General features: G+C 42.1%; 1 protein-coding gene across 1 annotated transcript in view; it reads left to right on the forward strand.

The window, feature by feature from the left end:
- The first annotated feature begins 10248 nt into the window (after positions 1-10248).
- Positions 10249-12619, forward strand: part of LOC137295233 (xanthine dehydrogenase/oxidase-like) — a 29628-nt gene continuing 27257 nt past the window's right edge. The window contains exons 1-2 of the mRNA XM_067826549.1: positions 10249-10287; positions 11365-11422. Coding sequence (XP_067682650.1) covers positions 10249-10287; positions 11365-11422 — 97 coding nt within the window. The remainder of the gene's footprint in view (positions 10288-11364; positions 11423-12619) is intronic.

A 12619-nucleotide genomic window follows, 5' to 3' on the forward strand; every position in this document is an offset into this window, starting at 1 on the left:
CAGTGTGCAGTGCCTGAGCATTATACTCTATCTGCATTGAAAACCGATGACGTTCATTTAAAAAAAATTAAATAAATTCAAGGTAAGTTTGCGAATCCTCATATTTTTACCTTGCCAACTGAAAATTTAAATCTCTGAAGTTTATTCGACTTAAGGTAAAAGTTGTTTTATAAACGGTTACAGTTTCAAATCGTTATTATTGGTTTGTGTTACACTGGTTTTTAGGCACACTGTCATTTAGAACTAGCATGTACAGTGGTAGGCATTTCAAAAAGTGCTTCAATATAGTAGCGAGGTTTTTAATTCAACACGAACGTTTTATGGAAAATATTTAAAAATTAAAAAAAAAGACATAAAATATTGTTCAAATGCTCCTTACCTTGAAGCGAGTGTAGAAAGATTCGGTATCCTGGTACTGGAGTCACTTTGGCGAGAGATTGGTAATAACAGGGAATATAGACACGTTTCTTTACTCCCTACGTTGAGTTAAGACTGTGCATCCAAACCGCCACACTGTTGTCAGTATGAATGAAATAACAGCACGGTGATGTATAGGTCAGCTGCGTGTAATTAACCTTGGTAATTTGGTCGGTGAGCGCTGGATACCACGGACTGATGGACTAAATATACCGTTATGCGATACAGGGCTGCCTGACAGTCGGTGCATGCATTGAATCTTTGTGGTAAGATGAACTGGACCTTCGAACAGCGGGTAGGCGGGTGGGCTGATAATACTGATATTCCCTACTGTGATGCTGCGTGGCCGTTGGTGCATAATATCATGTCATGCATACAGACATCAGATAAAGAGTTGTGGAGCCACTAACGGACTTCTGTGTTTGAAGAGACAATGTGCTAGTCATATCAGGACGAGATACACGTGAGCCTGAAATGATAAAACACAAAGATTGTACAGCTGACTGTGCAGTATTCACGACTTCTGTGATGTAGCATCTGAATGCGTTATTATTTGCTGACCCGTGAAGGACCGGAATATAATAGAATAGGCCTTCAGGAACCCATACGTGCCATAAAAGGCGACTCAGCTTGTCGAAAGAGGCGACTAACGGGATCGGGTGGTCAGGCTGACTGACTTGGTTGACACATGTCATCGGTTCCCAGTTGCGCAGATCGATGCTCATGCTGTTGATCACTGGAATGTCTGGTCCATACTCGATTATTCAAAGACCGCCGTCACATAGCTGGAATATTGCTGAGTGCGGCGTAAAACCAAACTCACTCACTTTTATTTGCTGTTTACAACAGTGGTAGGTGGTGGAAAGATAACCCAAATAGTACCAAACATTAGCGTCAAAGCATCTACTTTTCTCGCTGTGGTAAAACCGCGTCCAAAAGATAGCTGCATGAAAACATCAGGGGCGTAGATAACAATCGTAAGAAACCAAGAGTGCACGATTGTTTGCTTAGAAGTTTGGGCAAACCCTCAGTACTTACAAAAGTCGGGCTTACAAGAAAGCATTGGCTTGCTAGGCGGCTGGACATAGCACTGAACTAAATGAGAATCTAATTCACTTTACTTTACTTTACTGGAGATTTTAAACTGGAAATTGGTCTGTAAGATCATCTTTACAAAGTTATAAACCATGTCAAAGCATAGATTACAGGACAGTCTCAGTGGAACTCAGTGGAACCAGAGTTGTTTGTGGTGTCTATGTTCACTCTCACGGGAGAAAATTCGGATCGGCTGAAAAGTAGGTCATTGAGACATATTTTTCGGTATGATAAAAATGGTAATGAACATGGTAGCAAACAAAATGAGAATCTAATACACTTTAAGTTACTGAGGATGTTAAACTGAAACTCATTATTCTCTCCTTCCCTACACATATAAACCTAAACTCCGCTTCTCACTATATATTAGGTGAAATCTTGTTTTCCCGGAATAAGGTTTTTGTTTTGGAGGGACAGGTTTTACTTTTCGCTGGAAAGACCTCTTCCCAGGTTCTACTTTTCGTTAGAACCGCAAACCTCATATTAGGAGACGGGCCGACGAAGGTGGTGGGGTTAAATTATCTGCTTATAGTCACTGTCATTAAATTGATTTTATTTGCGCTTTAGTCATTGTTATGTCGCTTCATTAAATGATCATCTACATTTTGTACATAGTAATTACCCTATATATGTTAGAGAAAACACTTCTCGGTTTTGGAAGACAATGTAAAACCATCGGGGTCGGGTTCCCCACCTCGGGATTTCCCTTTCCCTCCGGTTTTTCATTGCCTACCAAAACCTCGGAGGCGTGTTTTCCCCTATACATAGACACTGGTAGACATGGACGAATTGGACGAATATGTTTAGAATGTGACAGTTATAAAAGCAGACCATTTTGCTTTGAGAAGCCCTTTGTATAAACAGTTAAGATGTTCAGTGCATGAAGAAACTGTTACATTATTACTTACAACTGCGTTTGCGAAAATTTGTACAATTATACCAGTGAAAACTTTTCCTCATAGTTCAGTCATTTCATTCCAGCTATATGTTATGGAAGGGGGTTTGTGAGGCGTGGCTGCTCTGGACACAGCAAGTGTCACATGAACAGGTGTAAATGCTTCAAAGCCAAGATGAAATGCAAAACAGTCGCTGCCACAACAGTTTTAACTGTTATTAACAATCTGTGATGTTGAAATTGTTATCCACTTTTGCAGATTGAGTTTTTAAGTGAAATTTTATGAGATGACTGGTATTTAGATCGTTTTTACACAAAATGACTCGAAATGGCTGACCCTCCTATTCCTTTCACGAAATAACTGATTTCACAATCTGCATGAGAGTAACACATCCACGCTAAGCAGTTAAATTGGATGTAAAATCTAACCGGGAATGTCCATCACACATCACTGTGTATATGCACTGTCTCTGTTCTACGACCTGAGGACATTTATGGACTGAATTAATAAGCCTGTCTGTTTGTCTGTCTGTTCTGTGCCGTAAACTTTTATTCAGTGCTGACAGAGTTCCTGAGAGTATCCATTGACCACGAGCAAACTGTAGCGCAAATGGGGTTGCGCAGCGTAGAGAATATGACCCGTCTTTTTATATTTGATTGAAGCGAGCAAAGATTGGCAACGCACTTCCCTCGCTTCGTAAATATTTTTCATGTCCAAATAATATATCGCCACCATGAAACGTACACTGCCATTTAATCGCAGGGTTGTGCTTTGAGATTTCCAGTCCCATATTTAATAATTATACTCACTTGAAATATGTTTTATTCAACATTTTAAGTGCAACTAGTTCTTCTCTTCCATTCCTCCTGCCAGTCTTGATTATTTGCAGAATTTAGCTGGTTTCTTATACAGAAGAGACTTTCTAATTAATTGAAATTATAAAATGCACGCCTTTTTGTGTGATCGCAATATTCATGTGTTCGATGTGCATTCTTGCCGGTACTTTTACTTGTTACTTTGCAAAAGGTATTCCTAGCTGAGTTCAGCCTGTTCGTGTGTGTTTCAGCGATGTAAACAGCATTATTTGTCTTCATGACAAAGGAGAGCACATAGAAGTTCTTGTGTGTATTCTTGTTGGATACAGGCTCAGATAGCGGAAGATGACGTCATCATGACCTTGGAGAACTTTGTTGGTGACCTCATTTTCACGGGGGCAGTGACCCCAGCTGACCTTGGGGCAACTTTCCCCGAGGTATGTTCAGACTCGTGTGGGCAATAGGTCCCCGAACATCTCCCCATGTCATTCATAGTTCAGTCGCTAGAGAGAAATACACACATGCTCCTGACTCTAATGAAGACAGAAAATGGACACGGCTAGTATCAAAGAAAACAGAAAGGATTTCATCAACATATATGAGAAACTAAAAGAACGGGAGTTGCTTCCTGATACTGCCTAGCGTATGCTGTTGATTGTCCACGTTTGGGGTGACAACTACGCTAGGTCCATTTTAGAAGACCTTTATGATATACCTGACATGTTCAAGGTAAGTGTTTTAAGAAATCGATTGATTCTAAAACAACTGGTCTTATTTCATCTTTTCGATTGTGTGCTTATTTTTGTTAGTCGCCAGGCTAGAGATAACTGCATATTTGCAGACATGCAAAAGAATCATCTGTTATTTATGTGACTCGTATTATTATTTTATATTTGGTTTCAGGATTTTCTGTGGAACAATCAATTTTGCCCTGAAATATGTCATGAAGAAGACGTCTGTGCCACGGGTCGAGTGAACGTATTGTGTTTTAGCACTAAAGATGACCAGAACGAAGGCCCATATGCAGTTGACTGTGGGATCAAGGAACAAGATCATGATCAATCGAAAAACAGTACTACCTACGCTATAAAAGGTGAAACAGTATTCACGATTTGGCAAGAACATCCACCTCACAACTGCAAACATTGTTTATGAGGGTTTTTTTATGCAACAGTCCTCAAAAACTGTCACAGGGGTTATGCCACTATTAGAGTGTGATGTACAATATTCTGTGTATTTGTGACGATTTGGTTGTCCTTGACTGTCACTGGTTAATATAAAGATCCTGACAAAAAGGTACGTTGCAAGTAAGGTGTCCTGGCACAGTACACTGGGCACATAACCCACAGGATCGTGGATCGGAAGCACTTTCTGCTCTTATTTGAACACGAGAGTTCATTGGACACCTTATAACGGGCCATGAGGGCAACCTAGCTTCATTTAGATCTTCAATCTGAGAGTCAGTATTCAACCGGAACAAGAAAATGAACAGCAGATATTGGAGACCCAATCTGGACGATCCAAAGAAATGGCCCAAATATTATTTACAGGCCAAGGGCTACCCCAATCCCTTTATTAACGTGGATGATTATGTCATCTATTACGAAAAGCAAAGGGTCAAGATGGACCTATCCCCTTCTACAGACACGTTTGCTCTCACATCTCCCACCCAGCAAGTCGTTCAACAGGCTTAAGTCAAGTTGAAGAGAGAAAACTTCGTCCATAGAGAAAACATCACTGAAGCAGTGACAACAAAGCGAATGAAACCCGATTTTTAAATACAGGCAAAAGGCTAAATGTGTCATTTAGTCTGAGACTGACATGCAGTCAACAACGTGTTCCATGTGCTATGGGATTTCTCCGGGACTGAAAATATGTTGAGACTTAGAAGACAGAAACAAAAACAACCCTCTCCTCCTCCTCCTCCTCCTCTGCAGCAGCAGCGGCAGACACAGTCACCAGTGCAGCCACAGCAGCAACATGCGGGTGATGAATTTAGACTCATACACCCATTTACCATGATCGTGCCAAGGCCGACCTCATGTGGGAAAACCTACTTAATGAAGCAGCTTCTAGAACGGATGAACGTTAAACCTTATCCTGAACATATATTATGGCTCTACAAACGATGGCAGCCCTTGTATATCGCCATTCAAACCCATGTTCATCCCTACGTTGAATTTCATCAAGGCATTCCTTAAGCTTCCGACCCGGAAAAGGATGCGTTTCTGGACCCCCAAGTGGTGAACAAGGAAGGAACTGACATTATCTGCTTCTGTTCAAAAACCCTATCGATCAACAACCCATCATGGCTTTGGCGAGACAGACGTATCCAGGAAATTATAAATATTTCATGGACCAGTTTCAAAGGGCTACCCAGGATCCTTGTGGTTACTTGTTGGTTGATCTGAACCCCCACCCTAACCAACCCCTACCCCCCACCCCCCAACACACACACACACCCTCTGCGACTTAAATTTGTCCTTATGCATTCAGTTTCAAAGGGGACCTCCAAGCAAAGACCATTCAGTCCTACCTGGACGTCCAGAGTGAGCAGACGTGAGGAGAACACCTCTCAACCATGCCATCTTCTGATGAATGTGGTCTCTTTCACCCCTTTTATGGACGTTTACAAGGATCTACTGAAGCGCATGTGCAATCACCATGACGAGCCCACCTCATGGCTACATCTAAAGCTGCAGTGTGTGGAATTTAATCTGTTATAGTCCATGTCACTATTCTTCAAAACCTCAAAAACACATACAATACTGTTTGCTAAATTCTTTGTACTTCCACTGTGATGCTTTTTCACATACAAGATCGAATGAACTAACACATAAAAATATGTTAGCCAGCCCTGTATAGAATCAGTTCGGCGTTTGCCACTCTGTACGTGAGAAATGTCGCCAGTTTAACAGGCTGACAAAAACTTGATACGCCCTGCTCTATACCCTCCCTCCTTCACACGCAATGTAGGTCACCAGATCGCGGCTCTTTGCTAGCACGGTGTTGTTGTGCTGGACGACACTGATGCTACAGATGTGTAAATTTGCCTCATGAGTTTTGGTGGTTGATTATCCCATACAACCACACACATATGGGATTTTGGTTTTACATGTCAAGATCATCCTTGAGAGTGTACCATGTCTCAACGGCGCGCGCTTTCAGATAACAAAATATCTCCACATGCGACAGAAGAGATTATTGAGTATGTTGAATGTAAACATTATGTAAAAAAGACATGTAGCTGGTGATAACCACCAGTCATTGTCAGAGGGGTTTATATATTCCCACTCTCAAACCGGATCAAACCAGTTTGTGGTACTGAAAATTGAACTCTACGCTGACTGGTCGAAATTGATGGCGTGGTCTGATGTGTCATGCCAGTTCCCACGCGGTCCTCGGTCATCGACCCCCCAGTCGTCATGAGTCACCCCAAAGCCGTTTCCCACAGGGGTATCAGCCAGGTATTCTCCAAGGTCACTGGCCCAAAGTGAAAATGAGATCACGTAGTTGTTTGATGACGCCATTTTCTGCTGTTTGAGCCTGCACACAACACATTGTTACTCTTTGAAATGGAGCTGATGTCATGGTGCTGGCAGCGGTAATGACACCTGCGTAAAAAACATGACACCTGCGTTAGGGTCATTGGCTCAACCACGTGGGCGTCTAGATCTATTATTACCGTATTATCTGCATCAGTGAACTTAGATAAAATAATATATATGAAAAAGAGCACAAACCAACTATAATAATGATACCTTTTACAAGACTATAACACATGGAGAGGTGAAAAACCGAAATATATCTGTAAGTAATGCGTAACAATGAATTGAATCAAAGGGTCTGAGGATCAAAGGACTGTACCCCAATAATCTTCAAATAGAATGAAGATGGTGAATACTGACATAGATATTGCCCATGGCGATAGGAACAATTTAAGTTGTTAACTACCAAAATACCAGTAGCCTCTGAATTCGTATCAAGCCTTACATGCTTATAAGACTACATAAACATGAAGAATATGACTCTTCATATTTAACATTAACAAACATACCTCTGACAGGACTATGGTCTACTTCATGTAGCGGAACCCCAGACTGAAGAAAAGAAGACAAGGAACTTACCAACATATTCCTGCGTCCAGCGTTCTAAGAGTCCACCTTGGGAACTGACCCAACAAGAAGGGTTTGGAATTTCATAGGAGTTTGGCCGACGACGGAGAGGACAACCTCTCACTTGACCAAGAAAGATTGGAACTGATACTTAACACTTAGTAACTGTGTTTCTAAATCATCAGGTTACAATATACAGTGGAAGCTGTCAAAACCGACACCTGTCCAATCCTTGTAAGTTGTCAACAACGGTATAACATCTGTCCCATCCCTGGCCTGTACACTTATCATCAGCTCTTCTATCCGGCGTGCTGTCTAAACTGGATTAATGCTGCAGTCCCGATGAGTGCCAGTTTAGATAGCGTCCATTGTATAGCAAAATGATTAATTAATCTAATGAGTTGAATCTGAACATGTGATAGCACGCGTTACTAACTATTTCCCATGTAATTTGAATTGTTCTAGAGTAACTAATCATGAAGATATAGTTCCAATAAAGATTTGAAAATAATTTTCCAATGAGATTTATAGAAGAAAGTACTGCATTCCTCCTAAAATACACAAATTATACCATATAGTTTGAAAATTGAGACTTATAGGCCCATTGGGATGATAAAAGATTTAGGATAAATTCACTATCTTGATGTTTAGGAGACACGATGCACGGGATCGGGTGGTCTGACACGGTTAACACATGTCATCGTAGCAGAAATGCGCAGATCGATGATCATGATGTTGATCACTGGATTACCCAATTCAGACGTAAATCAACAATCAAACAAAAACAAAATCCTCTAATGAATACATATACATTTTTATAATTATTTGGCCATTTTCATGAGGTAACGTAGATTACACTTTTTGGAGACATCATAATCAACATGAAATCTAAAAAAATAAACTGCATGAACATATGCTGTTGGAATGGACGAAAGAGACAATACCTTGTCAGAAATGTAGTCTGTTTTGTTCACACTAGATGACAATTTCCTTTGGCGTATTGCTCAAAATGTTATAGCATCAGTGCAGACATGCATATTTTCGTAATTTGGGTGAATCATACACACGAATAACAGATTATGAACACACTATGTCACGTATACCTACCAAGCCTGTCGCCTGATAAAAACATGAAATGGACAGGTGAAATCAGTCAAACATGTTTTTTAATGTGGAGACACGTGAAATTACAAATAGTGCACATTTTGAGAGAGAGTAAACCTTTCAGTAATAACAGGTAATGGTTACACAACAGCAATTGTGTTGAAGAGGGAAGCCACGCCGCGGATTGTCTTATAGCAACTGTAATGCATATTCTGTTAAGTGAGTGAGTTCAGTTTTGTGCCGCTGCCAGGAATATACCAACTATAGCGTCGGTCTATAAATAATTCATTCTGGACCAGTTATCAACAGCATGAACATCGATCTACGCAACTGGGATAATTATGATGACATAAGGCCAAACAGGTAAGCGAGCGTGTGACGGTGTCCACCAGGACTGTCGAAAACTGAAATTTCATAAATTCGATGCTTCGGGTATTACATAAGGGGGTAATTAGGCGTTACCACTATGGCGTTCGACGCTCCGGGCATTAAGGAAAGCAAAATAGGTTATATAGTACATTCCTTATTGTGGACACTTTGTATTGTGGACAGACCATAGTCATATAGTCATACCGCATGAGCATGGTAGCAAGTCTGATCAGCGTGGTGCATGATCGAAATCCTTGAGACACTGAAGCCTTGTGTCCCTTCTTTCGGTAGCAGCGCTTCCTTCGTGATGCACGTCTGTAACCATACACTTGAGCAAGGCGGGCCTCCACGAAGGACTGCTTTCTCTTCAACACACGAACATGCGATATAAATGTTGGTATGAGATTTCCCACTGACATTGTTCAAACGATCACGCCAACCTTTTGAGTATTGTTCGTGCGACGGCCATCATTTAGGAATTGTTCCACAGCTCCGTCTTCCACTGGTTTGGTCCAACCACTATGTCTCGGTGATGTAGTCCATAAATCTGGTGATAACAGCGCCTGGAGGATCACCAGCAATGGCCTGGGCCCAAACATCCCCAACCTGAACAACAGGCACCAAAACTAGTGAAACGGCACGTCGTGCAAGCCGACGTCATCACTGTCTTTGTACTCAGTCACTAGCTCAGGTTTTTGGATACATCTCCAAACACACTGAGAGTGGTGAAAGTAACATTCACATAGTTGTGACGTGTGAAACACTGTCGACACAGAGTTGGAGCGGCCTTCTCAAAATCCATCCGAATGATGTCTGGAGATAAGGTGGAGCCACGTGGTGTTGCTGCTGCTTTCAGTAGGCGGAATGGTCGGGCATATGTCTCCTCTTTTTAGTCGGGTAATACACGAGTGGATAAATGTGCCTTTGAACCATCTGAGTCGCATGGGAGCTCAAAATTGGTAGTAGTGGCGAAGACAGGATGCGACTGTTGTCTCCATCATCAAGTCGTGGTTGCTGAGCGGGTTAGACGGCTGACTTTGTCTACTGGCATTAGGTGCCTGACTCTGAGGATGTGGGTTCGAATCCGGGATCGGGTGATCAGACTCCCTGATTCGGTTGATACATATTATCGTTTCCCAGTAGCACATATCGATGCTCATGATGTTGATCACTTGATTATCTGATTCGGACTAGATTATATACACAGCACCGCCATGTATTTAAACATATCTGAGAGCGTCGTCAAACAATAAACAATGAAGAAATGAAGAAAGAAACACTATCTATTCTTGGCTGCTTCAATCATGACATAAACGAACGCAGTGCAAAGCACCCAACTAGTCGTTTGGTGTAAATGGGCCTCTAGGCCTCGTCTCACACCAGTCCGTTATCGGTGTGCATATCCACACGTCGGGATTACCATCGCACTAGCTCGTCATGGAAAACACGCTGGTGTTGTTTGTTAACGGTAGGAAGGTGAGTAGCAACAAATAAACCCATTACCAATATCACGATACCCATGCATGGAGTCGACACATTGCGCGGCACATTCGGCTTACATCGGCCGAACACGCTCGCAAATCGTCAATACCCGTTATGAACAGGACCGTTATTTGCCACTGTCTGACAGGACAATGTCCAGGGTGGTATGCTGGTTTTGTGGACGAATCTCTTAATTCCAATTTGCCTCGTCAGAGAGAGGTCTGTTTGACGTAGATTGGGGCGTATTCCGCTTGCAAAATCCCGTTTTGTCTAAATAAAGATTGCAATCATTCGATCAGCAAGGTGACCTCTGCCCGTATGTATTGTATTCCCTCATTAGCATGAAAAGGACAGGACGTTTTACAGTCAACAGATGCACTTACTTACTAATCCCTTTGGTCGCCTCACACGACAAGCATGGATTGATGAAGACCAGTCTTAACCCGGATTCTACCCCGTACTGGCTCCCCTGAACGTTCTTACGGTATGGGTGCACTTAGCGCCTGTGTACGCCTGTCCAATATAATCTGTTCTGTTCTTAACTTTGGCTTCCGGGGTAGAATAGGCCTTCAGCAACCCATGCTTGCCATAAAAGGTGACTATGCTTGTCGTAAGAGGCGACAAACGGGATCGGGTGGTCAGACTAGCTGGCTTGGTTGACACATGTCATCGGTTCCCAATTGCGCAGATCGATGCTCATGTTGTTGATCACTGGATTGTCTGGTCCAGACTCGATTATTTACAGACCGTCGCCATATCGCTGGAATATTGCTAAGTGCGACATAAAACTAAACTCGCTCGCTCGCTCGCTCTTAACTTTGGCACTTTTCATCTTGACGTTTTACACCTTCAACTTTTATATGAGGGCTCTCTGAGCGGAAGGTGTGTGCGTGTGCTTGTAATACATTACGTAAGCATCAAAGAATGGTAATGGGTTACGTTATGATACTTTGAATTCCTTACTCACCGACAAACAAAGGTATACGTTTGAAAGTGATATTAAATGGAAAATCGTTCTTTAAGTCAGTTACCTGTGAAATGTATGTTTTACTAAGGATTATCTTTTTCCAGGTGACAGAACCACGTCCCGACCCCCGGGCCAGTCTCCTCCAGTACCTCAGACGGATACGTATCCTTCCTCAAAACGTCGGACGCGAATCCGTGCATAGGCTCAATGTGTCGATGCTGCTTTATTCGAATGGGCGCGGTTAGTCGAGAGACACTTGATTATGTAGTTTAACAGCCCTGTCGTATTTTACTGAATGTCAAATACAATTGTAGAACTTCCATAATGAAAACCAGGAGCGTAGCAAGTCATCGCTTTCGTGTATGCCCTATAGGTAAAAGTTCTATTCAGATAGTATGGAGGTCTTGCCCTACTTTCATAACAAAAATGAGGTGTAAGCCCGTGTTTTCTTTGTAATGAGAGTTATACGTAATAACGACATGCACTGTTTGCGACATGCCACTTGTCCTGGTGAAGGGCGTATTTCCAAGCTGCCTGCTGTTCAACTGCCTACAGTTAGACAACATGACACGGTCCGTTGATCAGTAAGTGGAGTTAATGGGAATACTCCGATCTGACCTGTTATATTAAAATTGACCAGTTAGTTGTTCTATGAACTGTCCTGTTCTATGGTATTTTCCCACTGTGCCTATAGAAGTTTTAAAAACCCAAAAGAAAACAAAAAACAAGTGTTGGTTCGTAAGACATCTTTGTTCATTGTTAACTGGACTGTCTCATTATTCTACGGGGCATAAAAAAGTCATTTTGCACCCTGCCTACAATCTTGTTTGGCAATTTGGGATGTAGGCAATATGGGACCAAACCTCACGAAGTGGATGCCATATGTTCATTTTAAAATTGTTTACAACGAACACTCTCATAAGTAGCCGAGGGATAAAGAACTGCTTTTGGGACACGGCAAACGTGATGTAGATTTCAGCCTATATGCGTGAAAGGAACCATAATTAATTATCAAAGTGTGAGTGAGTGAGTTTAGTTTAGTTTTACGCCGCACTCAGCAATATTCCAGCTATATGGCAGCGGTCTGTAAATAATCGAGTCTGGACCAGACAATCCAGTGATCAACAACATGAGCATCGATCTGCGCAATTGGGAACCGATGACATGTGTCAACCAAGTCAGCGAGTCTGACCACCCGATCCCGTTAGTCGCCTCTTACGACAAGCTGAGTCGCCTTTTATGGCAAGCATGGGTTGCTGAAGGCCTATTCTACCCCGGGACCTTCACGGGTCAATTATCAAAGTGAGGAAGTGACGTCAACCACTGCATCGTATCGTCTCAGTATTTCAATAGCTATCA

This window comes from Haliotis asinina, chromosome 8 (genome assembly GCF_037392515.1).
Source record: "Haliotis asinina isolate JCU_RB_2024 chromosome 8, JCU_Hal_asi_v2, whole genome shotgun sequence".
NCBI lineage: Eukaryota > Metazoa > Mollusca > Gastropoda > Lepetellida > Haliotidae > Haliotis > Haliotis asinina.